The sequence below is a fragment of the Mus musculus genome, chromosome 2 (genome assembly GCF_000001635.26).
Source record: "Mus musculus strain C57BL/6J chromosome 2, GRCm38.p6 C57BL/6J".
In the NCBI taxonomy this organism is placed as follows: Eukaryota; Metazoa; Chordata; class Mammalia; order Rodentia; family Muridae; genus Mus; species Mus musculus.
Genome location: NC_000068.7, coordinates 3,737,183 through 3,765,138, shown reverse-complemented (window position 1 = coordinate 3,765,138; position 27,956 = coordinate 3,737,183). Strand labels below are relative to the sequence as shown.

The 27,956-nt window shown below is 46.2% G+C and overlaps 1 protein-coding gene across 4 annotated transcripts in view; it reads right to left on the bottom strand.

The window, feature by feature from the left end:
- Positions 1-27,956, bottom strand: part of Fam107b (family with sequence similarity 107, member B) — a 77,331-nt gene that overhangs the window by 17,004 nt on the left and 32,371 nt on the right. Inside the window, exon 2 of one of the 4 annotated variants that reach the window (XM_011238984.3) lies at positions 10,953-11,011. The exons of 2 other annotated variants lie outside the window; for them this stretch is intronic. In XM_011238984.3, coding sequence (XP_011237286.1) covers positions 10,953-10,968 — 16 coding nt within the window. In that variant the 5' untranslated portion in view covers positions 10,969-11,011. Of the gene's footprint in view, positions 1-10,952; positions 11,012-15,747; positions 15,886-27,956 lie in introns of those variants that run through there. One more of the 4 variants, XM_006497519.3, reaches the window with a different exon arrangement.

The following is a 27,956-nucleotide window of genomic DNA, read 5'->3' as shown; positions in this document are numbered from 1 at the left end:
AACAATCCAATAGCTGTGGCATGTTCTAAGCATGAGAAGTCCTGTGGGACCCACCTGAGGCCAGCAGTGCCCATCCGTGCCCCAACATACCAGCTCAACATCTACCTCTCCGTTAATGAAGGTGCCAGGAAAATGGATGATGACTGCATCCTACAAGTCTGACAGGATGAGTTAATATGGATGAACCAAGTCAATGGCTCTGTTCATTTTTTTTTCCAGTCTTGACACAGAAGGGTGAAAGAGAAGGGACAGAAAGTGAAAAAGTAGAGAAAGAAAATCCCCGAGAGGCCAGGCCCTGAGTGGATCCCATCCTGCCAAGGCCTAGAAACCCTCAAGAACTTCCCCAATCTCCTTGATTCAGTCCGATCTCTTCAACTGAGTGGCCTCCTCTCTCATTGGGCTTTTTGGTAATCTGCTCTGCATAAATATATGTCCTGAACATAGGCCAGTGACATAAATGTCAGAGGTCTTATAGAAAAGCAGGTACACCCAGTCCACATTTGCAATGCATTTACTCCCCCACATATCTCGTGGAACATGAATTAACCACCAGTTGATGGAACTCCAAAAGGATGGAAACAGAAATGAGGGGAGCTCCTCACAGACGCATTGCTTGTATAATGCTCCATGAAACCCTATGCAAAGGCGCAGGCAGATAAGCAATGAGCTGACAGCCACTATGATAGTTTACAAGTCTACATTCCATGTTGCTGACATCAGACAGAACGTTCACTAGGCCTGTGTGTGTAAGATCGAGTTTTGGTGTTACTGTGAATTTATACTGCCAATTAACCACAAGCTGTTCATGTCTGTACCGTGGCTACAGGAAGGAGAATGGTGTGTCCGGGTAGCACCCTAGATTGCACTGTGGCTTCATCAGAAGAGTGTGATGCTGCCAATCAGCAAGCAAAAGTTTGGGCTGCTTTCCAAGAATGCTAGTGGGTAATACAACTAACTGTATTCCCTCTACCTTCTAGCCATTCAACAGCCAGCACTGCCAAAAACACACCGTGTCTAAAGTTGGCCAATTATGAGGAAAGCCAGAGTAAAGGACAATTATTGAATAAGCCCATTTAGAAAGGAAGGTGAATATTCAGACAACTTTAGAAACAAATCTGAAGACAAGGCAAATAAAAAGACACCAGTGCCAGGCTGGGATATGGCTCAGAGGCAGGGAGCTTGCCTACAGAAGCCAGGGCAGGATCACAGAATAAATACACATACATACACACACACATACATACATGCATACATAAAAACTCTCCACATGGCAGGCTATGAGAGACAATGTTTAGGTGTCTCAGATCCTTTAAGGGCAGAGTTTAGAATGCCATGATAAGCTATATTATTAATATTATTTAATTCTTTAAGGTGTGTATAATAGTGGGAGAAAGCTTCTTTGGCCCTGGCAATCAGAAGCACATCTATGCAAGGCCACCAGACAGCTAGCCCACTCGAAGACGTGGAAACAGCGCAGTGTGATGAAGATAGAAGCCAGAGCCCAATACCTGCTTAGTATCATCCGAGGTCCTAACAACAGATTGGGTTATCAAACCCAGGAATCAATTAGGGATTAGGCCAGCAAATGACTGAGTCTGAGGACTCTTGAGAAAATATCACAAAGGGAAAAGCCTTAGCAAACATCCTGCACTGGCTGGTTTTGTGTGTCAACTTGACACAAACTAGAGTCATCAGAGAGGAAGAAGCCTCAGTCGAGGACATGCCTCCATGAGATCCAGCTGTAAGGCATTTTCTCAATTAGTGGAAAATGGGGGAGGGGTCAGCCCATTGTGGGTGGTGCCATCCCTGAGCCAGTGGTCCTGTGCTCTATAAGAAAGCAGGCTATGGGAAGCAAGCCAATAATCAGCTCCCCGCTTCTGCATCAGTTCTAGCCTCCAGGTTCCTACCCTGTTCTGAGTTCCTGTCCAGACTCCCTTCACCAGTAAATGCCAGTATGGAAATGTAACCCCAATAAACCCTTTTCTCCCCAACTAGCTTGTTGGTCATGGTGTTTCATCACAGCAACAGAAACCCTAAGACACACCCTCCTCCTCAATCGTCCTCTGAGGGCAGGTTGTGACTCTTTGCTAATCAGAGGCTCTTTCAGATAAAAGGTCCTGTACTCATGGCCCTCAAGGTCCATGCATGAGAAGTATGGTCCACAGGCAGCCAAGACAGGAAATGCATCACTAAAAACAGCAATGTGGTTCTTCCGCTGCTCAGTAACACTGCACAAGTTCCAGCTCCCATCCCTATCCTATCAAGAAACGTTCTCAGGACTAATTGGCTTCTGGCTTCCCTACAGTTAACAGTCTCCTTAGCCTCTTCTCCAAGTTGAAGCTGTTGCCCATCTGCTGCATTAGAAAGCCAGTCTTTGGGGTCTGCACCAAAGCTTATTGCTTCTTAGCCCTCAGTGACAAGGGTGTCCAAGAACAGGTCCAGAGCCTTACACCCTAACCCCCCACAATTGCATCTGAAAACAATGCAAACTCTCCCTTCACATTGCCATATGAGCCATTTCTACAGTAAGCCTAAGGGCCGTCGCCATCTTTTCTAGCTTGGGCTCTAACATGCTGACTGTGGGCTTCTGCACCCACCTCGGGACCAGTGTACAGCCACACCTCACCTCATTCTTTATTTACAGCAGTACTGGACACTACACAGACTGAGGGGCCACAGGCCAGCAGACCTCGCCCTACTAGCTGCCACTGCAGCAGCAATCACCCACACAAACCCAGGCTAATGCACATGTCCACTGTGCCACCTTTCATGCCAGCCTCCGATTGGCAGAAGCCATCCTGTGTCCTTCTAACCTCCTTATTGCACACCCATCTTGGGTGGCGTCCTCTCAAAGCCTCCATGAAGAACCAATCCATCCTGGATTCTTGTCCATCAATGTATTTGAAACCCATCCTCTTCCACCGCCAGGAGCCTCATTCCCTCTTCACTTCTCATCCCAAGTAGTAATTGCCAACCTGCTCCTCTCTGGGCTCCATTTCTCCTGACCATCCTTCCTTGTCTTAGACAAACCAATGTGCTACTAATCTAATCAGATCAAAGTCCCAGAAGCAAAGCATCTCTATCCATCACCCGAGGAGATGGTGCACAGCTGCCTGGCCTCCTTCCCATGTTTCCATAATCAGGTCGTCAGGCAGACTTCTAATATCAGGATCCAGCTCTCCCACAGCAGCCTTACACACACATGCGCACACGCGTGCGAGCACACACACACACACACACACACACACACACACCCATCTCTTATGGTTTTCCTCCCACATATAATTCCATCCTCCAGAACAATGAAAACTCCATACATCTTTCAAAGACCTAGCTTGTTTGTAAACAACATAGTATTCCTAAATGGGATAGCTCCCTCTTATCTCAACTGAAGTGGAAGATTCAACCCAGCGCTCTCCTGCTCCCAAGGACTTAACACTTAGTCCTCTGCCCTAGAAGCTAACTTTCCATACCATCTGTCTTAGTCAGGGTTTCTATTCCTGCACAAACATCATGACCAAGAAGCAAGTTGGGAAGGAAAGGGTTTGTTCAGCTTACACTTCCATGCTGCTGTTCATCACCAAAGGAAGTCAGGAACTCAAACAGGTCAGGGAGCAGGAGCTGATGCAGAGGCCATGGAGGGATGTTCTTTACTGGTTTGCTTCCCCTGGCTTGCTCAGCCTGTTCTCTTATAGAACCCAAGACTACCAGCCCAGGGATGGCCCCACCCACAAGGGGCCTTTCCCCCTTGATCACTAATTGAGAAAATGCCTTACAGCTGGATCTCATGGAGGCATTTCCTCAACTGAAGCTCCTTTCTCTGTGGTAACTCCAGCTGTGTCAAGTTGACACAAAACTAGCCAGTACACCATCTCTGGTGTGTCTCTGCAAAGACAGATTCTAACAGCACAGCAGAAAGACCTCTGGCCACCACCTCTTCCCACCTCAAGCACAATGCCTCTTGCCTAAGCCACATGAAGCAGAAGCAGTCACACCATGACACCATCTATTAGAAATCTGGGGCTGTCAATTACTTGTGCCCTTGGTTGAGTCCCATGAGACCTGCTGTGCCTCAAGTCTTACTCCATTCACATTGCTTTGCTTGCCACAGCCCACCCACCCCCTGCACTGGGTATCACACTAAGGGTCACCCAACAATGTACTAACTGGAGGATGCACATACTGAGGGATCAAAATACACTGGAGTCACTAACCTCACTAGGTTCTTTCTTCTCTGACTCTGCCACTGTCATTTCTTTCTGTCCCCATGGGATACAGTAAATACTTCTGTCAGGATCCTAAAATTCTAACTTTTGTCATCCCTCCTCTTAAGCCAGCAGAGGAGAGACCTGACTCTTCCAAATTCCTTGTCCTGAGAAATACCACATGTTGTTCCGCTGAATGTGACTAGGAGCTATTCATGCCAAGCCTAGACGGTGGGCCTTGGGTTTACAAAAGAAGCCGTGAAACAAGGAGGGCAGGCAGGCCAGCACACGCTCTGAGCAAAGTCCTTCTCTAACCTGCTCTCAAGTGCTTGGCACAAGTTCTAGACAAGTTCTATTTGCTAGAGATCTGTACAGGGAACCTGTGTTCATTTTCCCAAGTAACTGCTCTGCTTCCTCTTAAGATGGCTCAGTGGAAGTCCATACACAGGACTGGGCTGGAGAACGGATCAGCAGAAAAGGCATGTGTGCCAGCCCCGAGGACTTCAGTTCAGTTCCCAAATTTAACATGAGGAAAGGACAGAAACAACTTCCTCATACTGTCTTCTGACTGCCAAAGGTTTGCTGTGACATCCATTAGTATGTGCAAGCCATCACCAAGGTTTTAGCCACCAACAGATAACACAGATTTGTGTCAGGTGCAAAATAAATACTAGAATAATAAGTTCATATAAATGTTCCCCTGAAATAATTAGTAGCTAGTTAATATGCAACACATGAATCTAAATAAACCTCCAAGCAACTGAAAGGCTGCCTAATTGATGATCCTGTTAATAATTGATTGCCCAATACTCACTGGCCTTAAAAATTGCTTCAGACTGATACATAATACCTATCATGTCTGAGAGTGGCCAGTATGCACTTTAGATGGAAGAGTGTCCCTTTCTCCTGCATAAAGTGTTTTGAAGAAGTCTGAGGTTCAAGGGCCCTGGGTTCCACTGGTACAGCACTCTGGTCTAAGAGTGTCACCCAGTGGTAAAAGGCACAAGGTGTGCTCAGAGCCACTGGCACTCTCCTAAAGAAAGCACTGGCCATTATTCCGTCACTACAAGGAAAAAGAAAAAAAATTATTTTGAATTACAATACAGTAACTAGCAGATAATTTCTAAAACATAAAGAGGAGAGAGCCATTCTCTGTCCAAGACTACTCAGAAGCATCAGTGAGCCACACAGGAAGAAGAGCCACCCCTGTGAGCAGCAGCACTGCAGGCAGACCTGAGCCCACAACCCCAGGCCGAAGAAGTGACTAGAGTGAAGCTGGCTCTCAGCTCTGCTGTCTGTACCAGATGTGCCCGCTACAGTTCTGCCATCTTAGTGTGAGAGCTGAGGACTCTCAGCATCCAACTCCACTCCAAGGTAGGCTCTTTGATTCCACAAATTAAGAGAAGACCAAGGAAGAAAAGGAGGAGGAAGAAAGAAACAGGACCTGGGAGGTGGCTCAGCAAGTAAGATAAGCCAAATAAGCTCAGCCGACGACCTGCACTTGATGCCCAGGACCCACAGTGGAAGGAGAGAACTCATCCTGAGAGCTGTTACCTGACCTCCAAAGAGCTCCACAGCATGTGCATACACACACAGACACCCTCCAACACAAAGACAGGCACGCACGTAATAACAAATACATTTTTTAAAGGAGCAACATAAACTTCACTTGTTTACATGGTGAAGCTCAACTGAAAATAATCAGTTTCCTGGGGCTATAACTCAATGGTAAGGCCCCTGTTTGGCATGTATGGGTCCTTGGGTTTGATCTCCATCATTGCTAAACAAACAAATGAATAATGAAAATGTACTTATCTGTACAAAGGAAAAGCTAAGCCAGATGACCTGGAGGTCCTTTGAGAGTTAAACATTTTGATGAAAGAGGAGTTGAACTTACCCATTGACTCAACCAGCCTGGCATAGTGTTGAGGGCTGCAGAGCATCTGACATCCAATAGAGAGCGCTCCCCTCAGATTCCACAGAGGCCCCAGGAGGACCTCCACTCTGCCCCTTAGGACCCCCTCCTACACACCCACACTGAGTAGGCCTTCTGAGCGGGTTTTCAGTTTTCCTCACCTATCTATCCTCCCTCTATGTCTGTCTACCAGAGTCAAGCAGTGAGTCCCAGGGCTAGAGAGGGCCAAAGAGAACAAAGAACTTACACTTCATTCAATCCAAACACCAATTCCTTTGTGGTAGAGTGATGGCTCGGCAGTTTACAACAGTTACTGCTCTTCCAGAGGACCCATGCTCAGTTACCAACATCCACAATGAATGGCTCACAACCACCTGTATGTAACCCATGTTCCAGGGTGATCTGACGCCCTCTTCTGGCCTCTATGGGTACTGTACTCAATGTACACACATGCATCTAGACATACACTCACACGCATAACTAAGGGATAAGTCACGCAGAACAAGATCCCACGAACACCATCATCTCATTCCTCAGCTTTCCACTGAGGCAAAAGAGAGGCCGTGACCATGTGGCAGCAGCACATTACCATCTGTGGCAAGAAGAGCTCATCAGGGCCTACCCTGCTTTTCACAGTCGCCTATATGTTATAGTATATATACGATATTGTATATATCACAGCATCATGGCTTTCCTTCAAATTTGAACCATAAAAGCTGCTCTGAAAAAAAAAAAGTACAGACCAGCCTGTGCACTGCTCCCCGCCTGTGCACTGCTCCCTGACTCTCCTTGACTTGTGTTTACCTTCTCTAAAAATGCATGCTATTCTTGCCCCTGTCACCTAAGCCCAGACACATTAAAACAAACAAACAAACCTTTTCCCTCCTCATTCCCTGTATTTAGAGTTTACTCTTAATAATCTATTTTTGAGAAGGTATATTTTACAACTCCATTTCTGAAGAGTTGTTGGCAATATATAGCAAAAGGCATTAACATTCTTAAACTGGGTAATTCCAGCTCTAGAGAAAAGACAGATGTTGACAGAAGCATCCAGATAAGAATGTTGACCTCAGGAGGCTGGAGAGATGGCTTAGATGTTAAGAGCGCATTCTGCTCTTGCAGAGGACCCGAGAAGGAGAAAATGAAAATACTCACATTATAGCTCATAACTGCCTTCAACTCCAGCTCCAGGGGATCTGATGCCCTCAGATGTACAGACACCACCACCCCCTACACACACACATCCCTATGTGTATCACAGGAATAAAATCTTAAAAATAAACAAGACCATTGATTCCAGCATGACCTCAAATATTGAAATAGCAGAAATGGTATTTAAATATCTAAGAATGGAATATAATTCAGCATAAAATTAGATATCACTAGAAAACATAATGAAGGGGACAATATTCATGATTAATTAAGTGGAGGAAAAACCACCCAGCTAGCCTGAACTTTGTTTTGGGTTCATCTGTGTGCAGGAAAGCTCAGCACAGAGACCTGCAGTCACCTAAGCCCCAGAGCAGCAGCCGAAGCCACACAGGAGACTGTCCAACACAATCTGAATCACAATTTCCGCATCTTCGTCCTGTGTGCTGTGCGCCTCACAACCCCTGAGGGATCATAAATGTAATGCTGTGCACATGGGGAAACTGAGGCCCAGTGCAGCTGGAGATTTAGCCCGACAAGCTATCGAGTAAGCGTTCTACAACCACACACCCTGCACTAATCGTGTCTCTCTGTACCTGGCGTTCGGGAGCCTGCCTGTGCTTTGCCCTAACTGAGGAGCACAAGGCACCCTCTCCTCCTTCCTCGTGTGTCAGTCCTTCCTTAGGAAGCTACTAACATTCCCTAGTGCCAGCATCTCCACTGTCACATGCCTAGACGGGTACCCCATCAGCACATTTGAGGACTGCACATAGATTTATTAGTAAGTGCCCGTTATTATATCCCAGCCCACATCATTAACAATTAAATACCAAATGCACAGGTAAGTTATCTCTGCTACCTGCTATGGTGCAGTGGCTGGCCAGGAACCACTGTCCACAAGCCTCAAAGGCTACCATATTTAACGTTATGCAAATTTTAACTAATTTACTTTGATTGTTCTGGTTTCTGCATGATTCTTTCATCTGAACATTAATGCAGTGCTTAAATATTTATGCCATGCCAATTTATATTCACAGAAGTCAAGGTGGGAGGGAAAACGAATCAGAAGTCATCCCACTGCCTCAAACTCCTGATGGAGGACGGAGGCAGACTGGGGCCCTGTCACTCCTGAGTGGAAGGAAATTACAGACCAGAAGAAATTTCCTGCTGGACTCGATTTCAAAGCCTCAAACACTCCTGCTTTTAAGAACTGAATACTAATGCAGAGAATTCATGACTGGGCTCAGCTCATCAAAGTGATTCAAACAAGAGGCTCAACATTCAAAGGACCTAATGGCTGAACCTTTGCAGAGAGACCTGGACCACTTCCCTGTTGTCACAGAAGAGGAAACTGAGGCCGACAGAGTGGAAGCCCAAGGTCAGCCCTGAGCTCACATTTTACCTCACCACACCACCTCACTCACTCCCGGTTGCTCTCCCAATTTTTCCAAATCTATTTTCTCCTGATTTGGAGTTATTCTGGCACCGTAACTAACACCAGCACTATCATGGTCAATAATTAGATGGTATGTTTGGTAATCTATTTAAATGAGATGCACACTTTGATAACAGCATGGCAGCTTTGTGTGCTTCCAGAAGAACCCAATTTCAAGACTGCAGGAAGTCAGCAGTCATCTTCCCCCCTTTCCCCTGGAGACTGAGTAACTACGGTGTTCAGTCAGTGATCTCTCAGAGAAAGCCATCTCTACTTTACATCTGATCCCCCTGACACCTGCCTTTTCAAAAGCATCAGCAACTGCATTTGTGGGGGAAGAGAGAGTCAGTCTCACTGACACCCAGAGAAGCGAGAAACCGCATCAGTGACGCTCGACCCCAGTATATCTCCAGGACCTGAGGAAGGTACAAAGTGGGACACAAGCCACACTTCCATCCCCTCCCTGAATAAACTCAGTCTCTACTTCCTCCATAAATCCTGAAGATGCTCTTACCATCAAACCCAGCCTCGACCCCAAGAGCCCAGGTCCCAAGTGGCTCCTTCAGGCCACACAGCACAGCAGAAGGCCAGACCTTCCCCTCCAGGACAACCCAGGTCCTTCTGGCTAGGCTGGCCCTGCTAATGAAAGCTCAGTGAGACCACTCCTCCAGAAGTTCCTACGTGTCACTGGGAGCTTCCACTGATGGTGTGGCACATACTTCCAGCTCAGGAAGTTATGAGTAAAAAGGTACAAGAGAAAGCCTTAAAGAAAGACCCGGAACCTAATCCCAAACTTGCCACCTTTGCCACCTGTGTCCTTCCTGGTAAAACAATAGTCACTCATTCTACCACATTCCAGGTTTCCGTGTCAGAAAAGTCTGCATTGCAACCACAGTGTGAATCCTACAGAACGATGCTTCATACTCAACAGTTCAAAGGTTCACTTTTCATAATTATCAAGAAGAAATTTGCAAGCCAGAAACAATGGTTGCAATTATGTGTTTTTCTGGACATCTTAAAATGTTTCCTAGTAAGAGAATGTACAACAACTAGACCTGATTTCTGTTTCTACAGTGTGGAGACTGGGATATATCTTTGTCTGCATCTTTGGAGGACGCCTGTCTCTAACTAAACCCTCGGGAACAGTTATTTACACAGCTCAGATACAGCTAATTAAAGTCTGTTTTCCCACTTACCTCTCTTCAGGCTACCTCATGGGTTTTTCTGTGAACAACAAGTTGCCACTTAGTTATGAAGGACATCAAAGGCAAGGTAGGAAGAAAACAACAGAGCCAGCCTGAGGCCAGAACGGGAGAGCTTGCCCAAGCATTTACTCATCTTCATGTTTCTCTCCTAAACACGGGCTGGGAGGCAGACCCTGACGCCCTGCGGTGAGTAAAACAGGGCCCTGAGTGTCCAGGAGCTGAGAGAAACACACCAAGGAAATCTGAAGTGAGACAACGGTATGGGTTCTATGAGTGAGAATACAGAGAGGCTTAGAGACAAGGTCTTAGAGACAACCTCCTGGTTTCTGTCAGCTCCAGGAAGATGAAGTTCTCCCTTCTAGAGTCTACTGTGAGATACTCTTGGGTTCCAATAACATGCCTACAAGGAGCTGAAGCTGACACTAAAATGGCATAGAGTTCATAGGCGTCCTGAGTTCTCTGCAATGTCCAACCCTGCCTCTACCACCCTCTGTAGACACAGTGGGAAGGGGAGGGAAGACAGGAAAAGCCCCACACTGGCTCTTCACCTGCAGGGAGGGACTTTCCGAAGCCCTTAGGCTTTGCTTGTTTTCTCAGTGTCCAGAACAGTGTGAACAACCTAGCTACAAAGCAAGTCGGGGGCTTGCGGACCCAGCATAGCGTCTGTGAGAAGGGAGCAGCAATGACTCTCAGTTGAAAATTAACCCAGCCTCATCCATGTACAGTTATGAATTATGTTCCCCCAAAATTCAAAGGAGCTAAGTCTATAATCCACCCTCAAAGGGAGAGCTTCTTAAGTTGAGTTCTTTGAAAGGTACGTGGATTTAAAGGAAACCACGAGACTTATGACAGGATTAGTGTCCTTATAAGGAACAAAGAGCTGTAGGGATGGCTCAGTGGTCAAGCCACAGCGAGACCCCACACAGCTTGTGTCTGAATCTCAGCCTTCTGGAACTGAAGAGGAGAAAGACATGCTGAACAAGCCACCCAGTCTGTCACAGTTCACGCTGGTGGCTGAACAAACCAACTCATACTAAGTTCACCTGTCTTCGTGGACATAGCAGCCTCCTGGCCAAGGAGCCCCTGGGCCTCAGCTCCAAAGCTGAAAGGGAAAATGAGAAACAATATATGGCTTCTAAGTATTTAGAGCCCACAGCATCTCCATAGCAAAAGCTGTAATCAGTAAGGATGGGAAGGTTTCAATAGAAGCCTCCTGGGCCTCAGCTTCACTGTGTGGAAACACCCGTTTATAGGAAGGAGGTTTGGCAGGTGTCCAGATGTAAGCACATTTGTAGTCAATGTGGGCACAGGAACACCGCAGGGGTGTCAACTCCTTCAACTCTTTCTCAGAATGAACCCCACACATTATTTCACTCCCTCTGCAGGCCTGTCTTCCTAAGACACCAGGCCTTTCCACTTTCCCATTTCCCACAGGCTGCCCTGAGGAGCCACAAGACAAACAAAGACAAGAGCACCTCAGCGCCCAGAAACTACTGCCTTGCTATAAACAGTGGCCTGGGTAACCTGCCCCCTACACACCCAATCCTGAAGCTGATTCAACTTAAGAAGCTGATTCAACTTAAGCCCCGGGCTGGCTATCCAGCCACAGGCTGGCACAGGGAACTCTGCAAATCAGACCGAGGAAAACAGCAACTGCCTTCCTAGCAAACAAGGAACACAGGCAGTGAGGAGCTAGAATAAGCTGGCTACACCTCAGGTGCCATGATGTCTGCAAGGCATAATGACCTTTATCCTTAGGGGAATCGGAAGGATGCTCACTGCCTACAAAACACTCCAGCACTGGGGTTCTGGCTCAGTGGTAGAATCTTGCCTAGAATATGCAAGTATCCAAATTCTATCCCCAAAACTGAATAAAAAAAAAATTTCAAAATTCAGAATGAGAGACAGCTCAGTGAGTACCCATACTTGCATGGAAACCTAACAACCTGAGTTCACATCCCCAGAACCCAAATACTTCCCACAACAAGGCCACATCTATTCTGTGGGGGTTTAAAAGTCCTGTTCCTGCCCCCCTCTGCCCCCAGCCTACAGATGAGGATGTAGAACTCTCAGCTACTTCTGCCTGTGTGCTGGCATGCTCTTTACCATGGTGATAACAGACTAACTTCTGAAGCTGTAGAGCAAGCCCATGATTCGATTCTTCGTTCCTAGGTGTTGCCTCAGTCACGGCCTTTTCAGAGCCACAGAACAGTACCTAAGACAACTCCCCGTGGTGCTCCACCCTCCCACACCGTATGTGAAAACACCAACCTCCCACCACTGAGGCTGTGGCCCACCCTGATTACTGGGTATTAGGGCTCTGGCCCCAGGAACCAACACATCCCCATCTACTTGCTCACTCCAGCAACCCATGGCACAGCTGTCAACCTATGACTGTCGGACAGTACTGCAGCCAAACACCAACTTCAACTACGTGCAACATGTCTTCCTTAAACAAACCTTCTTAACAGCTACAGTGAGCAAGTAAAGAGTGGGAGCTGTACCCCATGCCCTTCCTAATGCAATGAAAATCCATCACCCTCCCAGCAGCCAACCGAGTCCCACACGTTTCCATGTCCTTTGCTGCCACAGGGTTCATTACCCAGTAACTCAGCACCCAGAGACTTGCCCTCAGCTCCGACTTCTCTCACAGTTGGTGTCGCAAGAGGCAGGGCTTACTTTTAAAGGAACCTGTCTTTAAATATACAAACATAGGGACGACTGGTGACTAAGTAAATAAGAAGGACACAGACAAATGACACGTCTGCACAGTCACAACACCAGCTTCACCCTTACTACAGTTGGCTATAAAGGAACTTGTGAATTGCTTCCGGATGAACAATTATAAAATAATTCTCTAACAAAGGGCGCATGTATCATGACTTCCCTTGTGGGGGAAAAAAAAAACTAATGTGAAAAAAAATGATTCTACCTTCTTAAAGAGATCAAATGCTGAAAGTAAAATGTAGAAAAAATATAAGGGAAAAGAATGAGCAATTCTTTTAAAAGTTTTTTTTTTTTTCAAGACAAATAAAGGAACAAAACCTGGAACTAAATTCTGGTTTGCAATCTTATAAGTATCATACTGAATAAGATTCCAAGTATATGAGAAAACCTCATTTTATAGTTAGAAAATACTTAAACACAGAATGCATGTAACCTGTTAGGAAGAAAGTCCATCAGGGCTGGTGCCCCGCTTGCCTAGCTGCATAAGGCCAGGGGTTCTATCCTCAGCACCACAAAGGAAAAAAGAAGAAAAGGGGAGGGGATCATGAACTGAAGGCCAGCCTGAGCCTTATAGCAAGACTCCGTGGGAAGGAAGGAAAGAAGGGAGGGAGGTAGGGAGGGAAGGATCCTAATTTCATCTATGAATGTTCAGTATTGAAGTAATAATCCGTTTCACCCTCTGACTTATCAGTTCAACAGCAGCTCTCATTTCTACCTTCACTTACCACCACAGTCTCCAAAGTCCCCACGTTTCAAAGCCTTCACGGTAGAAGGGATACTAGTTTCTCTTATTTGACCTCACAGAATTAGTCTGCCTTCCCTTACTGTCCACTGTGTGTGTGTGTGCGTGTGTGTGTGTGTGTGCGTGACACACACTCACCTTCTAAGACATCTGCTTTTGGGGACACATAGCTTGATTCTATCATGAAGGATCCGGAACTATTATATTTAGTGTAGAACAAAGAAAATACACTTAAATTTGGAAATTACAGTCTGAGTGGTCACCTCCTCCGTGCGTCATGCTTCATGTGACAATGGGATCAGCTGAATGTGGCTCACAATGACTTGAAAGATCTTAGTGGGAGACAGTGAAGGAAGGAGGACACAGTAAAACAACACCATCGTAACCACCAGCTTCTTTTTTTTTTTGAGACAGGGTTTCTCTATGTAGTCCTGGCTGTCCTGGAAAAGACCAGGCTGGCCTCCAACTCAGAAATTCTTAAATTCTAAAGAACGCTCCCTCTGAGCCTACTCAGTTAGCTGTGGAAAAGAGCTAAGAAAGACATAGTAACCAGCACTTCCCCTGTGCATAATTAAATTCACCCTGAAATACTTGGGTAAAACCTACACTATCCCAGATCAGTGACTTTCAAATGTTTCTGTGTATAAGCCACTATACACAGTGACATGGACAGACCCTACAATTAGATGAAGTTAAGGTTCCAAAGGACCCGTCTCATGATTCTCCTACCTGCTGCGCATTCTGACATGCCCATCGCTTCAGCTTCTAAAAGCTCACTGTGACCTCCCAAACTGACTCCAAGACTGAGGACCCACCTGAAGCTCAGAAGATCCTGTCTCACTTACCTAAACATGAATGGTAGAGCCAGGCTCAGGGGCAAATGGCTGCACTGACAGCCAAGAAAGTGGAAGTAAGGGGATCCAGAATGTAAGGTGTGACTTCACTGCATAGGCACATTGCACATGTACACACAGACACCAACACACACACACACTTAAACTAATAAGTAAATAAATATTTTTAAAAAAGAAATTTGCATGTGTTGAGTCACTATATTTTAAGAACTCTGAAAAGTTACTTTTGAACATTTGATTTATTGTAGCTGTTTTGTTATTTATAAGTAAATTTCTGACACTGCTTTTGGAAAACATCTTAATAAATGGAAGCAAAACAACAAAATTCTCTCGGCCAGTCTGCTTTCCATCTTCCATCAGGGAGAGAGGAGACCTATATCACTATGAACAAATATAATTCTCCCGATAATCTTTAACCCCCTCCCTGATGTACACACAGATAAAGGCATCTGTGACTGCTCTGTGAGAGGGGGTTGTTTAACGGTTGCATAGTGGAGCTGATGGCTGCGAGATCAGAATCGCTAAAGTCAAGCATTTGCGGTTCGGAAGAGATGATGCTCTGCAAACAGCAGCTCTGCTGGAAGTTTCCATGCGCCTTTAAAAGTACAACGAGTTGCTAAAAGAATCCTGCCCCGCATTTCTGTTTTCTTTTCATAAGACAGGCTCTCATGTAGTCCAAATGGGCCTCTCCAACTCACTCTGTAGGCCAAGCTGCCCTGAAACTCAAGGTAATCTAGTCCCAGCTTCCCCAGTGCTGAGATGACAGGTGAGGCTCCCCCCCCGCCCCCCCCCTCAGTACGAAGATCTGTTTAATACCAAAACAATACTTCTATCTGTGTAACTGTGGTGTGTGTGTGTGTGCGCGTGCGTTGCTGGGAATGGAACCCAAAGTGTTCAGTATGCTAGGCAAAAGCACAACTTGAGCAACATTTCCAGGCTACTCACTTATAGAAACTCAAAAAAAAAAAAAAAAAAAAAAAAAAAGTTCCACTAAGACAGTCAGCAAAGGGCAAAGGGGTTCCCCAGGCTCAGGTGTCAGAAAGAAAACATCAGGACCCAGGTCCTGCCACGTGGACAGTTGCAGAGAAACAGATGGTAGGAGACAAAGTGTTTCCTTGCTGACAAAAAGAAATGTAACATAGTAACAGCAAAAGAGAGAACTTAATAAATGGGCCCGGGTGTACCTCAGGGGTATAGCTCTTGCCCACAAAGCACCTGGGTTTGATGCCTAACACCACACACCGAAACCAGCTTAAGAAGTCTCAGCATCCGAGCAAGTCAAGCCAGCCGCACCACAGATCAGCTAAGCATACAGCTAAACAATGAGTAAACACTGCCGAGCACAGTGGGAGCTGGACAGACAGACAGACAGGGCTTTGGCAGTACTGAGGCTGAGCTGCCCTCTGAGAAGCAGAGCCATCAAGCCCAAGTCCCTGCAGTGAACAGAGCAGCACTCCAGCCCAGGCTCATCTCCAAACCCTCGTGCTGGCCTACCGCCCTTGGAGCTCTCCTTACCGTCACCCTTCAGCCTTGTTGCGCGGACTGCCATCTCTGGCCTGTCCTCTGGGCTTTGTCACCACACACAGGCTTGTTGTGTCTACCCAGAGAAGCCGGCTTTGCCTGTTCTGGAATCAGCAGTTGACTTCTTCTCTATCTTTTCTCCTTCTACCCTCCCACTGCCCCACCCCTCAAGCATACCTCCCCCACGAATTCCTTCCACTGGCCTTGAGAAATAGGGCCTATTCCATCAGGTACAAGTCATATAATACTTAGCACTGGTATATTTACTAAAGGAAGGGAGGTGGGTTATCTAACATTTGTCAAACAGTCAAAGTTGTCAGGCTGAATTCAAAGCCAAGACAATGGCAGCAGAAAGCCATAAAGTCTGGGACACCAACCAGGTATGGGAGTGCCCTGGCAAAACCACTGGCCCTTGGCATACTTACATAACAATGCCTTTGGCACAGTCAGCAAGAGGGCAGGGAGGAGGTGAAGGCGAATTTTGCTGGTGTGAAATGGACTGGGCCAGTTGTGGCTTGGGGAATCTGGCAGAAATTAATAGGGGTAAGGCCTCAACTATGCCGGGAATTCTGCCCCGGGCAGTCCAGTCTCAGTGTGGTGTAGGACTGCGTGAACTTGGGTTTGGGAAAGAGGAAAAACCAGGAGAGTTGCTAATAAGTTCCGACAGGGCTTTTCCAAACAGGGTTACATTTTCTCTTTCCTGGCTACACCATTAGTCAAGTCTTCAATCCTTTACCAAGAAAGTGGGTATAGAGAGACACTTGACTATTAACTGGAAGCAGGCTAAGTGTATACACTAGATTAAACTAAGTGGATGAAAGACATCTTCCTGTGGGAAACAACTGTAAACATTAGACCTTTAAAATGCTATCCTTGGTTGCAAAAGACAGAGAAATCACCCTTGAACTGACCAGGAAACTCCCTGTCCTGTGGGCTAGCTCTCACAGTGCTGGCCGCTGCTATGTGGGCTGCAGGGTAGAAGGCATCAGAGGTGTTCCCCAGTCCTGGACCCTCCATGCTACAAGTGCCCACTGGTCAACTGAAGCAAGACTCTATGGGGCTACAAACACCCTCTTCACTGAATCTGAGGCCTGCACCACAGGAGGAAATCCATGCACGGTAAAGTACATATGGTCAAAACCATAGCTACGGAAGGTTCCAGGTCCAAGGTGAGAAGCTAGTGATGTTGTTTTGCTAAATATCTACAATATCTAAAATGCTAAATATGCAGGACGGTCCTGTAGGTATTTATGTTTATATGCATAGATGTATGATGCTCTCAACCGTGGTCAGGGAAACTTATTATGGTAAGCAGTCACTCGTGTAAAACCAATAAATTTAAATTTTAAATGTTATCATAGCTACAGTGTGTGTGTGTGTGTGTGTGTGTGTGTGTGTGTGTGTGTGTGTGTGTGCACGCTCGCACGCGCAGATCATCACCAACCATAAAGCTCCCTGGTTTATCTTTTACATATATCATTAACTATTTTTTAAAGTCCATCTCAAGTATTAAGAAATCTCTACTTATCTCAAAATAGGGAGGATGATAACCCAGAGTACTCATCTTCATTTGGAAAAATGCACCTGTAGCCTATATTTAAGTGTTCAGAAAACAGGACACAGTTATTATAAATCTACTTAATAAGATGAAGAAATGTTTGCTTTTAACTTGAAGTAAATATTACTATGACACAAGACACAGTCAGCTAAATCTAACAAAACTCAATTTACTGATGTAAGTACTAACACATATGAATTTGGACTCATCCCCTCAGAGATATCAGAGTAACTATAAAATAAACAGGGTATCTGAGACTAGTGTTTGTAATATAAAATTTAAGCATTTTAATCTTTGCTTTTGTGAGACTAACTTTTTTTTTGGCTTTATCTCACCTCATTTTTAGCTTTTACTATAAATTATATTTGTATTCTATTAGAAAGAAATGAATTTAGTTTTGCTCCTAAACTGTTCATTGCAAAGATAGAAAAAATTCACCTTAATGACTTGGAAGAATTGTCCATTAGTGTTTCTCATTACATCTGCTCCAGAGCCATTTCTCTTACATTAACTCAGATTCACGACCTCATCCAAGAGCACAGGCCCAAGGGTAAGAAACATCAGCACAAAGTAGCTGTCACCCCTCGGATCCTGTACCCTGAGAAAGTAACCTACCCTTACATACAAACACGCGTGCGCGCGCGCACACACACACACACACACACACACACACACACACACACACACACAGAGTGCACACATGCAGGTACACAATTGCATTGCTACACCAGGCAGTTCAATTAGGCTATATGTGACATCTTTCAGAGACACAGACTTTCCCCTCTCCAGAAAGGAGAATCAAGAGAAGTCTGGTTTTTCTCATCTATCACGCAAATATGCCTGTGATCCACAGGAATCCAAAGAAAGGCTTATGCCTGCAGTGCAGCTCCACACCAGTACTGGGCTCCTCAGAACCTAGAAAGGACCAGGAATATACAGAAAGCATAGAATATTTCTATGTGACATAAAATATTTCATTCTTTTCTCAAAATTCTGTCACACACACACACACACACACACACACACACACACACACTCACACACACACACACACACACACACACACACACACTCACACACTTTACCTAACAACGCTTAACTTAAGTGTTTATCTAAAGGGTTCTCTCCTTCCTGGTGTTCGAACCAAGCACTTCAATGGCCACTGATTTGGTTGTGAATCTGCAACTGATAAGGTTTCCCAAGTGGTTCCTTCCAAGGGATGCACAAAAGACTTAGAATTACAAGTGCTGATACTGCGTTCCGGAATTGATCCTGGCCAGGCCAGGCCTCAGGGGTTGAAAATGGAAACATACCAGTCAGCATCCAGCCTGTCAGCATCAACCCAGATCTCACTGTCGTCCTCTGCCAAAGCCCTGACGCAGTGCGAGCCCTGCTCTGGACACTAGAGTGTGTGACCGCTTTCGATCCACACATGACTGAAGCCTATGCTGTACTCCCGCTATTGCTCCTCTCACAGGAGACTCACACGGGGAAACATCCAGGCCATGCTTGGCTTCAGTAGCAGCCATGCCTGTGCTGAAAACAGTACAGCCTCCAGTGTAACTGCAGGGTGAGAACACACACACCTCTGCACTGTTACCTCCCAAGACACTCAGCGTTGATAGCTCTGTGCAAACAGCCAACAACACAAGGGAACAGTCACACTTTCTGTAGCAGGAATTGGCTTTCTCCCAATAGTGTGCCAGGGCTCTGCCCAGTGGGTCCTCTGAGCAGGACCTGCCACTCCCTGCCCTCCCTGTCCACCCTGCCCATCCTGCTCCCCACACTTCACTGTTTCACCATGGCCCTGCCCCTCGGCCAACTTGAGAACTCTACCAAACTCCGCTTGTACACCTAGCACCCCTAACCTGGAATGGAGCCTCTCCCATCGTGACACCTGTTATCTGACAGTGACATGAGAACACAGGCCACCTCTAACTTATACATGGATGTATCTCCAAATATACAGAAAGCAAATGTGTGGTCATCATGTGTTTGTGTGCGTACGTGCATGCGTGCGTGCGTGCGTGCATGTGTGCCATGTTCGGGTCAGAGGAGAATCTCCTATGTTGGTCCTAGCCGCCATTCACCTTGTGTGATCTTTCACCTTGTTTGAGGCAGGGTCTCACTAGCTTGACTGACAATTTAGGTCTCCCATCTCCCTCCGTGTGCGAGCACCGGGATTGCAAGCATGTGTGCTACAGTGTCCAGCTTTTCCATGGGTTCTGGGGAGACAAACTCAGGTCCTCGTGCCCGTGTGGTTAGCGCCTTACCCACCCACCAAATCATCCCCACAGCACTCTATTGTCACTGTTAACAGGATGAAGTGTCTCAGTAAACTTGCTATGGAAAAAGGCACAATCTGTGAGCCCGTTCATCCATCCTGTTCTGGTGGACAGTGATATAGAAGGAGTTTTCACGGGTCTTAGAAAACATTAATTTCTAGTCTCTATTTATTCCTATGAAATACCCACCTTGGCCGGGCCTGTTCACTACTGCAAAGCTGTGCTTAAAATAGGTTTGTTATCAGTTCTTTGAAACTTGTAACAGTAATTCCATGAGTGACATGGCTTGGTCTACAAGTGGCTCGCTGAAGCACTACTCTATTACCAGGGAACTTTTGAGTGCTTACAGCATTGTAGGCATTGTTTGCAACACTTGGATCTCATCTCTAAAAATCCCTGGGAGTTCTATGCAGCAAGTATTTGTGTCCTTACTGATGGAGGAGTAGGAGGAGTAGCAGAAATCAGGAGATTAGCAACCTACCCAAAGTCAAGAAGCTTGGAATTCCAAAAGGGCAAAGTTCACATTTAAGCTCCCTCCACTTGAGTCCCCTCCCAGTTCCCAAAGCTTTCCTCCCTTGATCTGCAGCATCCTCTCATATCCCTGAAATCCCTGAGCTATGCACCTCTACACTGTGGAATTCAGAACAAAACCCATAATTACTCACCTCCCTTAGCTAAACACAGTCAGTCACCCTTCCAAAACTCCAACACCTCTCTCTAGCTCTGACAGAATTGAAATGTTTCACCCTGAGATATGAAAGGGAATGTTCTGGCCTTGCTACAAATGCTAAAACCTGTAACTAACAAAAGACTGCTTGCTTTTAGTAAACATGTAATTTAAATTTCTAAGAAGCCAGAAAATGAACAAAGTTGGATAGAAATTTCCAGAAGTAGATGGGGATATTGTTAGAGGCCAGCTAGCTAGCGAACTCCTGAGCCTGATTTTCCTGTGATTCTGCCTCTGTTTCTGAGAGTGTAAAGTGGATCCTGACTGCCTCTGCTGCAGGCAGGGAACATGGCAAAGGTGGAGGTCAGGTGGGAAGGACGCTGAGCAGGCGTCTGGTACATCTATCCTGTGGAGCAGACCATCGGGGCTGGGCTGCTGCCCTTTCCAAAATGCATCAGCACCCTGATAATCCACCCTGCTGAGTAGAATCACATAGTGTTCGAGGAACTCAGATTCTCCTTCTCAGAAGCTAAACAGAAAGGGTGGGCAATTACTTCATGAAAAAAGCCATAGAAAATGGTCAGTTTCTCAGTTGTAAAGGTTCAACAGAGCTGTACTCTTAGAGGCCATGCTGACTGTATTGCCATGCAAACCAGTTAGCATAAGGACATTAAAAGTGAATCAATCACCGTGGCCATAACTACTACAGGGTATGCGCTACAACATCACCATGTAAACAGGGCAGGCTCATGGAGACTTCAATACCACTGCCATCGGGCCTGGGGATGCAGGCCTCTAATCCCAGCTACTCAGGAGGCTGAGCAGATCAGGATCACAAGGTCACAGCTTGCCTGGGTTTCTAGTATGTTGAGGATAGCCTGGGTAATGCATGAGATTTTGTCTGGAAAGGAAAGCACTGGGGTCGGGGTGGAGCAAAGTTTAGTGGTAGAGTACCTGTCTAGCACGTTCAATACCTTAGGTTCATCCCTGGTTGAACTAAATGCAGCTATGGATTTAGTGTTTTGCAGTCTTCAGAAAACTGAGTCCATAGTTTGGCCTATCCAAGCTCATTTCACCAGGCAGGCTGGGCAGTACACAACACATTCATTCAATCAATAGGATGTCCTCAGTGCCCCTAAATGTCCCACAGCCTCTGACTGGGTGACTGGACGGCTCAATCCTAATGTTGGCCCCATGAGCAATGGGAAAGACAGTAGTCAGAAGGAAAGCTCTGCTGACGTCTGTAAACAGGCTGTGGCCGGTCCTGGCAGGACGGCTTTACAGAGGACCTGGGCACACAAAGGGGCAAAACCAGTGTGACTGACAGGGAGGTCACTTGGTTAGTGACAGGAAATGTGGCTGAGTAAGGAGAGGAGCCACTGACATAAGTTCTAGAGTCCTAGACAGTTCACCTGTGATGCGGTCAGTAACAGACACCTGTGGTGACAGATCCTTCAGAAGGACAAGGCATGATGGGAACTGTTCTAGAGGCATGTAGGGAAAGTGACCAGGATCTAGGTTAGTGGTGGGGAGGGGAGCGTGCATCTTCCGTGGTCTCAGCATCACAGGCAGGCAAGGGTAAAGGTCCATTCAGTTGTGGTTATGGTAATACAATAACAACCCTCCTTCCGATCCGCAAAGTCTGAAAATCCTTTCAGGCCAGGTCTACTTCATAAGACAGCTCCAAACTCAAGAAGGAGCTGAAAGTAAAGAGCAGCCTCAGCTTCTGAGGAGACAGCACGAGGCGTTCTTAGAGTACATTGCTATTCTCCAGAACCTGTGCTAAAGTGGGTGGACGGTAAATTAGCCTGTTTCCAAGGATAATGATTAGTAAGGATACGGTCAAGTATAGCATTTATGATTGTTTTAAGTAGAGGTTCAAATGGTCTTTTCATAGAAAACATTATTAGAATATAAATTACGTCGTGCAGTTTTCCATCACCGAGCCATGCCTTCCATAGTGGCCAAAAAGCCACCAACACATCCTGGGAGACACGTCAGCAAAGCGCAGCAGCACACAAGCGTTGCCCACGTGATGATGCACTCTCGGCTTTAACATGACAGGTGTCAGATGCAAAGCTGCTTTGTTCTTGCTCTGTGGAAGCTGTGTGGAGTCTTCCAGCATCTTAGTAATCACTAATTATAGCATAAAGGTGTAAATCAAGGAGAGGAAAACATGAAAAACCTCTGCATTTTCAGGAGCGTGACTGCCATCAGATCTGGATTCCTGCCAGCATAGGACAATAGCCTAGGATCTGCACTCCTTTGGGACAATGCTGCCTCAGCCACACAGCTGCCAACTACTGCCAAACCCAGTAGTAAGCAGAGAGTGAGCCCTCATGTTGTTGAAACCACTTCAATTTCCAGCCATAAAACTGTAAAGTGGGGCTGGAGAGGTGGCTCAGCAGTTAAGACCACTGACTGCTCTTCCAGAGGGCCTGAGTTCAATTCCCAGCAAGCACATGGTGGCTCACAACCATCTGTAATGGGGTCCATGCACTCTTCTGGTGTGTCTGAAGACAGCTACAGTGTACTCACATACATAAAAATAAATAAGTCTTCAAAAAACAAAACTGTGAAGTAACACACTTGTCACTGCAAATGACCCAGGCACTAACCCGTGGAGTGGCTGCCAGCTCGTGTCAGGTCATTTCCCAGGCATAAAGGAATGTCCTCATCACCCCAGGACAGACAGACATCCTCTGCCGTGCTCACCCCAGGACAGACAGACATCCTCTGCCGTGCTCAACCCAGGACAGACATCCTCTGCTGTGCTCACCCCAGGACAGACAGACACCCTCTGCCGTGCTCAGCCCCGGACAGACAGACACCCTCTGCCGTGCTCACCCCAGGACAGACAGACACCTTCTGCCGTGCTCTCAGGCAAGGAAACAGTTCCACATGCACCAGAACAGAGCCGAGCAAAGGCAATGCTGTTCCAGCGTGCTAAGCTCACCTCACATCACTTCTTACATCGGAAACGCTCGCTGCCACTACCAAAATAAAAGGAAAGCTAGACTCTCAGGGCAGCCATAGGAAGGCCACACTCACCTGTTCAGTAGAAAAGTTGAGGGCGGGGGGGAAGAGTATTTCAGTCCCAATTGGAATCAGAGTGTTTTCCTTATAATGTAACCCATAGATAAGGGAATAATAGGCTTATTGGGCATGTGTGCTACACACCACATACACACACACACACACACACACACACACACACACACACACACACACACTCAACCAAGAACATTTAACTTTGCTCTGACTTTAAAAATGATAAATCATATAAAATTGGAAAACACAGAAGGGTATATAAAACAGACATCAGCATGTTATTAAACACATTCATATTTTGACAAATGAGGATATAAAAATAGGCTAGTGGTGTGATTTGTAGGAATTAAGAGGGACTGTTCTTCAACTATGAACAGAAAGTATGCAAATTGAGGGTGGGGTCCAGCAGCAGGCAGAAGTATCTAAGGTCAGCAGGAAGAACCGGCAATATCAGCATTTACCTGTCTGACTTGTGTGTGGTGGGAGGATTACTGACTAGAGAATGAAATGGGAATGAGATGTGAGAGCGAAACTCCAGAATTCATGTGACGGTGTGACTAGGAGGAGGAGGGGGTGGTGACCAGGTTTGAAAATGAATTAATAAATTAACGGGGGGGGGGGGGGAAGCATAGAAAACATTCAAAGTCACTGTGCAGAGCGTGGGCCAAGGAGGAAAGGGTTCCATTTCCAGGCTGCCCTGAGGCCCTCCGAAGCGGGGGTGGGGGGGTGGGGGGGTGGGGAGGGGATGGGGGATGGGGGGGTGGGGGGGTGGAGGAGTGGGGGGGGTGGGGGGATTTCTCAGTTACAGAGTGACTTTCTCTGGCTGGGCTCAGCCATCTACGGACAGGAGCAGGTGGTGAGGATGAGGATGGAAGGGATGCCAGGGTGTCCATTGGGGGGCATTCGATACAGCAGAGCCAACGCATGGGAGAGAGCAGCAGCAGAGGACAGCAGGAGGCTTATGAGGGAGTCCAGCACAGCCTGGACTCACCCTTCCTAAAGGGAGCCCAGAAAATTCCATCCAACAGTGAGATCTCAGAAGTTTGGACCAGAAGCAGTTGTTACTAACAAGACCTAGAGCAGTGATCCCTGGAGCGGCATCCTAGAGAGAAGGGTGTCCCACTCATCTTGATGTGAGTTCTGAAAGTCACATGTCCTGTGCAAGTAAGTCTTCAGGTCACAGACTCACTATACCAGAGCCACCCCAGTCACAACCAAACTGGGGCTTCTGTCCCCAGTTCATGCTGACTGAGGACCAGGGCTAACAAGACATATGGCTAAGGTCAGCCTCTAGGGAGCCAGAGACAGAAGACTGACTACAGGGCAGGGTCTCCATTTCCTGTTTTCAGACCAAAGGCCTCTAGGTGTGAGAGACACGGTATTCTCTCCTAGGCTGCAGGCTGCCAAAAAGCAGAGCGTACAGAGGTGGGGTAAGAGCTGGCTGACCACAGGACAGGAACAGAAGTGGGCATGGAGCAAGAACAGAGAAAGCATGAACACAGAATAGAAGAGCACACAGGACAAGCCAAGACAGTGACGTAGAAAGGCACTCAGAACAAGGACCTGACACCTTGAAGGAACACTCTGCCACTGGAAACCAAGAAGAGCGACAAATACAGGTCTCAGAAGGCAGAAACTCTACAACACAAGACCAGAACAAATGAAGCAAACCAAACTGTCCCCAAGCCAAGAGCAGCTACTATCCTTGGAGACCCAGAGCATACATGCACCATCCCCATCACTACAAGAAAAGTTCAGTCAGATGCGCAAACCTCATCTCTATTGGAAAGTAAATAGCCTCATTGTCAGTTAATTGAAACCTAGTTACAAAAGCAAACATTTGTTCTTGATGAAGCAGCTCCCTCACTCTGTGACAATACGCCTTGTAGCTAAAAGTCAGACCTCCTCACAGTCCTGGATGGATGCCACCCTCAGCCAACATTCACACTGCTTCACCATCTGGCACATGCTGAATCAATCACTCCTGACTACCTATAAACACTCTGCCCAACTACAGAAGGCTCTTCAGATCTGCCTTGCAATATCACCCTGACATTATAAAGTGCACAGGCTCCGGGGCAAATCAGAAATGCATGCCTTATGGTGTGCTCATGACATCACAGCTCACTTAAAAATGTAGATCTTCCTGTGGATCCAATCACAAGGAGAAGACTAGACTTGAGCTATATCTCCTACCAACCCAACACTAGGACAGTCACCACGCATGCCCAAGGATGCTGCTCGCTCTCACAGTGCACTGTGGGATTCAGAGTTCCATTAGAGACCCTAGAAACTGCAAACAATGCTGCCTGGCTCCTGTGTGATTCTCTCCTATTCCTCCCAAGTTTATCACTGGACATGTGGGGTTTTAAAGAGCAACTGCGCCAATGATCTGTGCCTCCTTCTGTACGTCAGCCTCCTCCACACAGCACGCACTGCACAGCTGCCAATGTGAAAGGTGTTACAAAACCTGCAAGACATGGCTAGCAAATTTCAGTTTCAGTGTGCTTGTTAAAAATAATAATAAAGTAGAAAAACAAAACAAAATTTAAAAACCCAGTTCACTGAGAACAGAATTCAATCACATTCACTCAACTCCCCTGCCAACCCACACAATTGAATTATAACCCTTCCCCCAAAAGTCTTTTATCTGGTATATAACAAATGGCTGGGTAAAATTTCCTTAGGCATCCTAATGTAAGTACTCCTGACTGACTCTGTAAGAATGAACCACTTGTTATAAACGCATGGTACATAAAACTTACTCAGTATCTCAAAAGCAAGCCATGGTTTTTGTTGCTTTTGCTATCTGCCCATTCTGAGGAGAACCCACAGACTAGTGTTGGGTTGGTAGGAGATGTGTGTGTGCGTGCGTGCGTGCGTGCGTGCGCTCGGGGGATAGTAGTTGGCATGACGACAAAGGCCTTACTCTTTGCAGTAAATCAAATTAACAGACTGTGATATAGTGATTCAAAACTGACCAACACGGGAGATAGAAGGAAAAACATAAGGACCACAAATAAATCACTTATTAAACCCACAGGAAAAGCCGTATGTAACTATATCCGTAAATTTACATGAAACAAAAGAAATAGATTATGTGATACTTTAATAATATTACATCATATATTTCCCCAATGTATCTTTACTTTTAACACAAGTCACCTATGGTCCTTTAAATTCTGCAAGAAGAAAAGAAATTGCTTTCTAATTTGTGCATATCTGGTCACAACCAGCCGGTAGCAGGAAGTCTGCGTCCAGATCCATTTTATCCCAGAGATCAGACTAGTCTACATTACTCTGCACCCCATCTGTGCACAGCAGGAAAGGAAATATGACATCCTATACTCACAATGCAGCTTCCTGGTGGCCTTTCATGAAAACAGATTTTGTTGGCCTTTGCCGTAAGCTGTTCATAAAAGTAAATTATCCAAAAGAATCAATAAAGAATTGGACACAGCCTCTTTCATGGAACACAGCTTCTTTCATAGAACGAGGTAGGAGCCAGAGCTTCTAGATTTTCTATATTGGGTGTTTATATCACCCTGTACTAAGCCTCACTACAAAGCATAAAAACTCAGAAAAAAATTGTTGTGTGGCACCTGAGACACCAGGCAAACAGCAGCCACAGGAGCAGGTCACACAGATGCACACTTCCCAGTCAATCCCTGATGGTAAGGAAGCATTTTACCCCGGGACTCCAGCCATGAGTGCTGGCATGTACCTGTAATCCCAGTGCACAGGAGGCAAAGGCAGCAAGATCCATTCCCAACCCCCCTCGAAAACAACAGGTCCTAACCCAGACCCACATCTATGTGTCATAATATACTAGTGGTTATGTCACCCATTTTCTCCTGCATTTGTGTCTTAAAGTAGATTGCTAACACACCTTGCAAAAATATCCAGCTCCAGGTAAATGGACAAGCAAAATGAGCTATCTGCATACAATGGGAAATCATTCACCCAGAAAAAGAAAACATCTGACCCGTGCTATGACCTGGACGAAACTTCAGAACAACAGACTCGGTGCAGTAAGATGAAAAACAAATATTGTACCACTGCACTAATGCAAAGCCCTTCATGTGGTCACATTTATAAAGAAGACAGAACAGTGGTAGCCAGGGATGGAGGAGAAGAAGAGGACCCCAGCTCTGCTCCTAGCAGCCATACTGGGGGTGGCGGGAGGCTCACAACCATCTATAACTCTGGAAGATATGGCATCCTCTTGTGGCTCCAGGGGCACCACACATGACAAATACTCACACAGACACATGCACATATAAACATAAATAAAAAATCAAATGTTTAAAACTATATAACTTTTTAGAAAGTATTTTCTTTCCGAAATGTATGCTGCCTACTGTGTTTGCCCTTCAGCTCACAGTATGGCAGCGGCATGATTTCTGCTTGAACCCAGATATAGAGTCCTTTAAACTCGGGCTATAACCTGTGCTTATCAAAGCACACATCCACACTGACCCTGCTGGGTAAAAAGGAACTTGCTTTTCAAGAAAAGAAAATGTATACTGGTAATCCACAGCCTTCTATTCACATAACACTCCGGAAGAAAATGAGCCACTTTGTCTCCTAAACATCTTTGGACAGTTAAGATTTCTGTGACCACAGCAGGTCAGGAAGTACA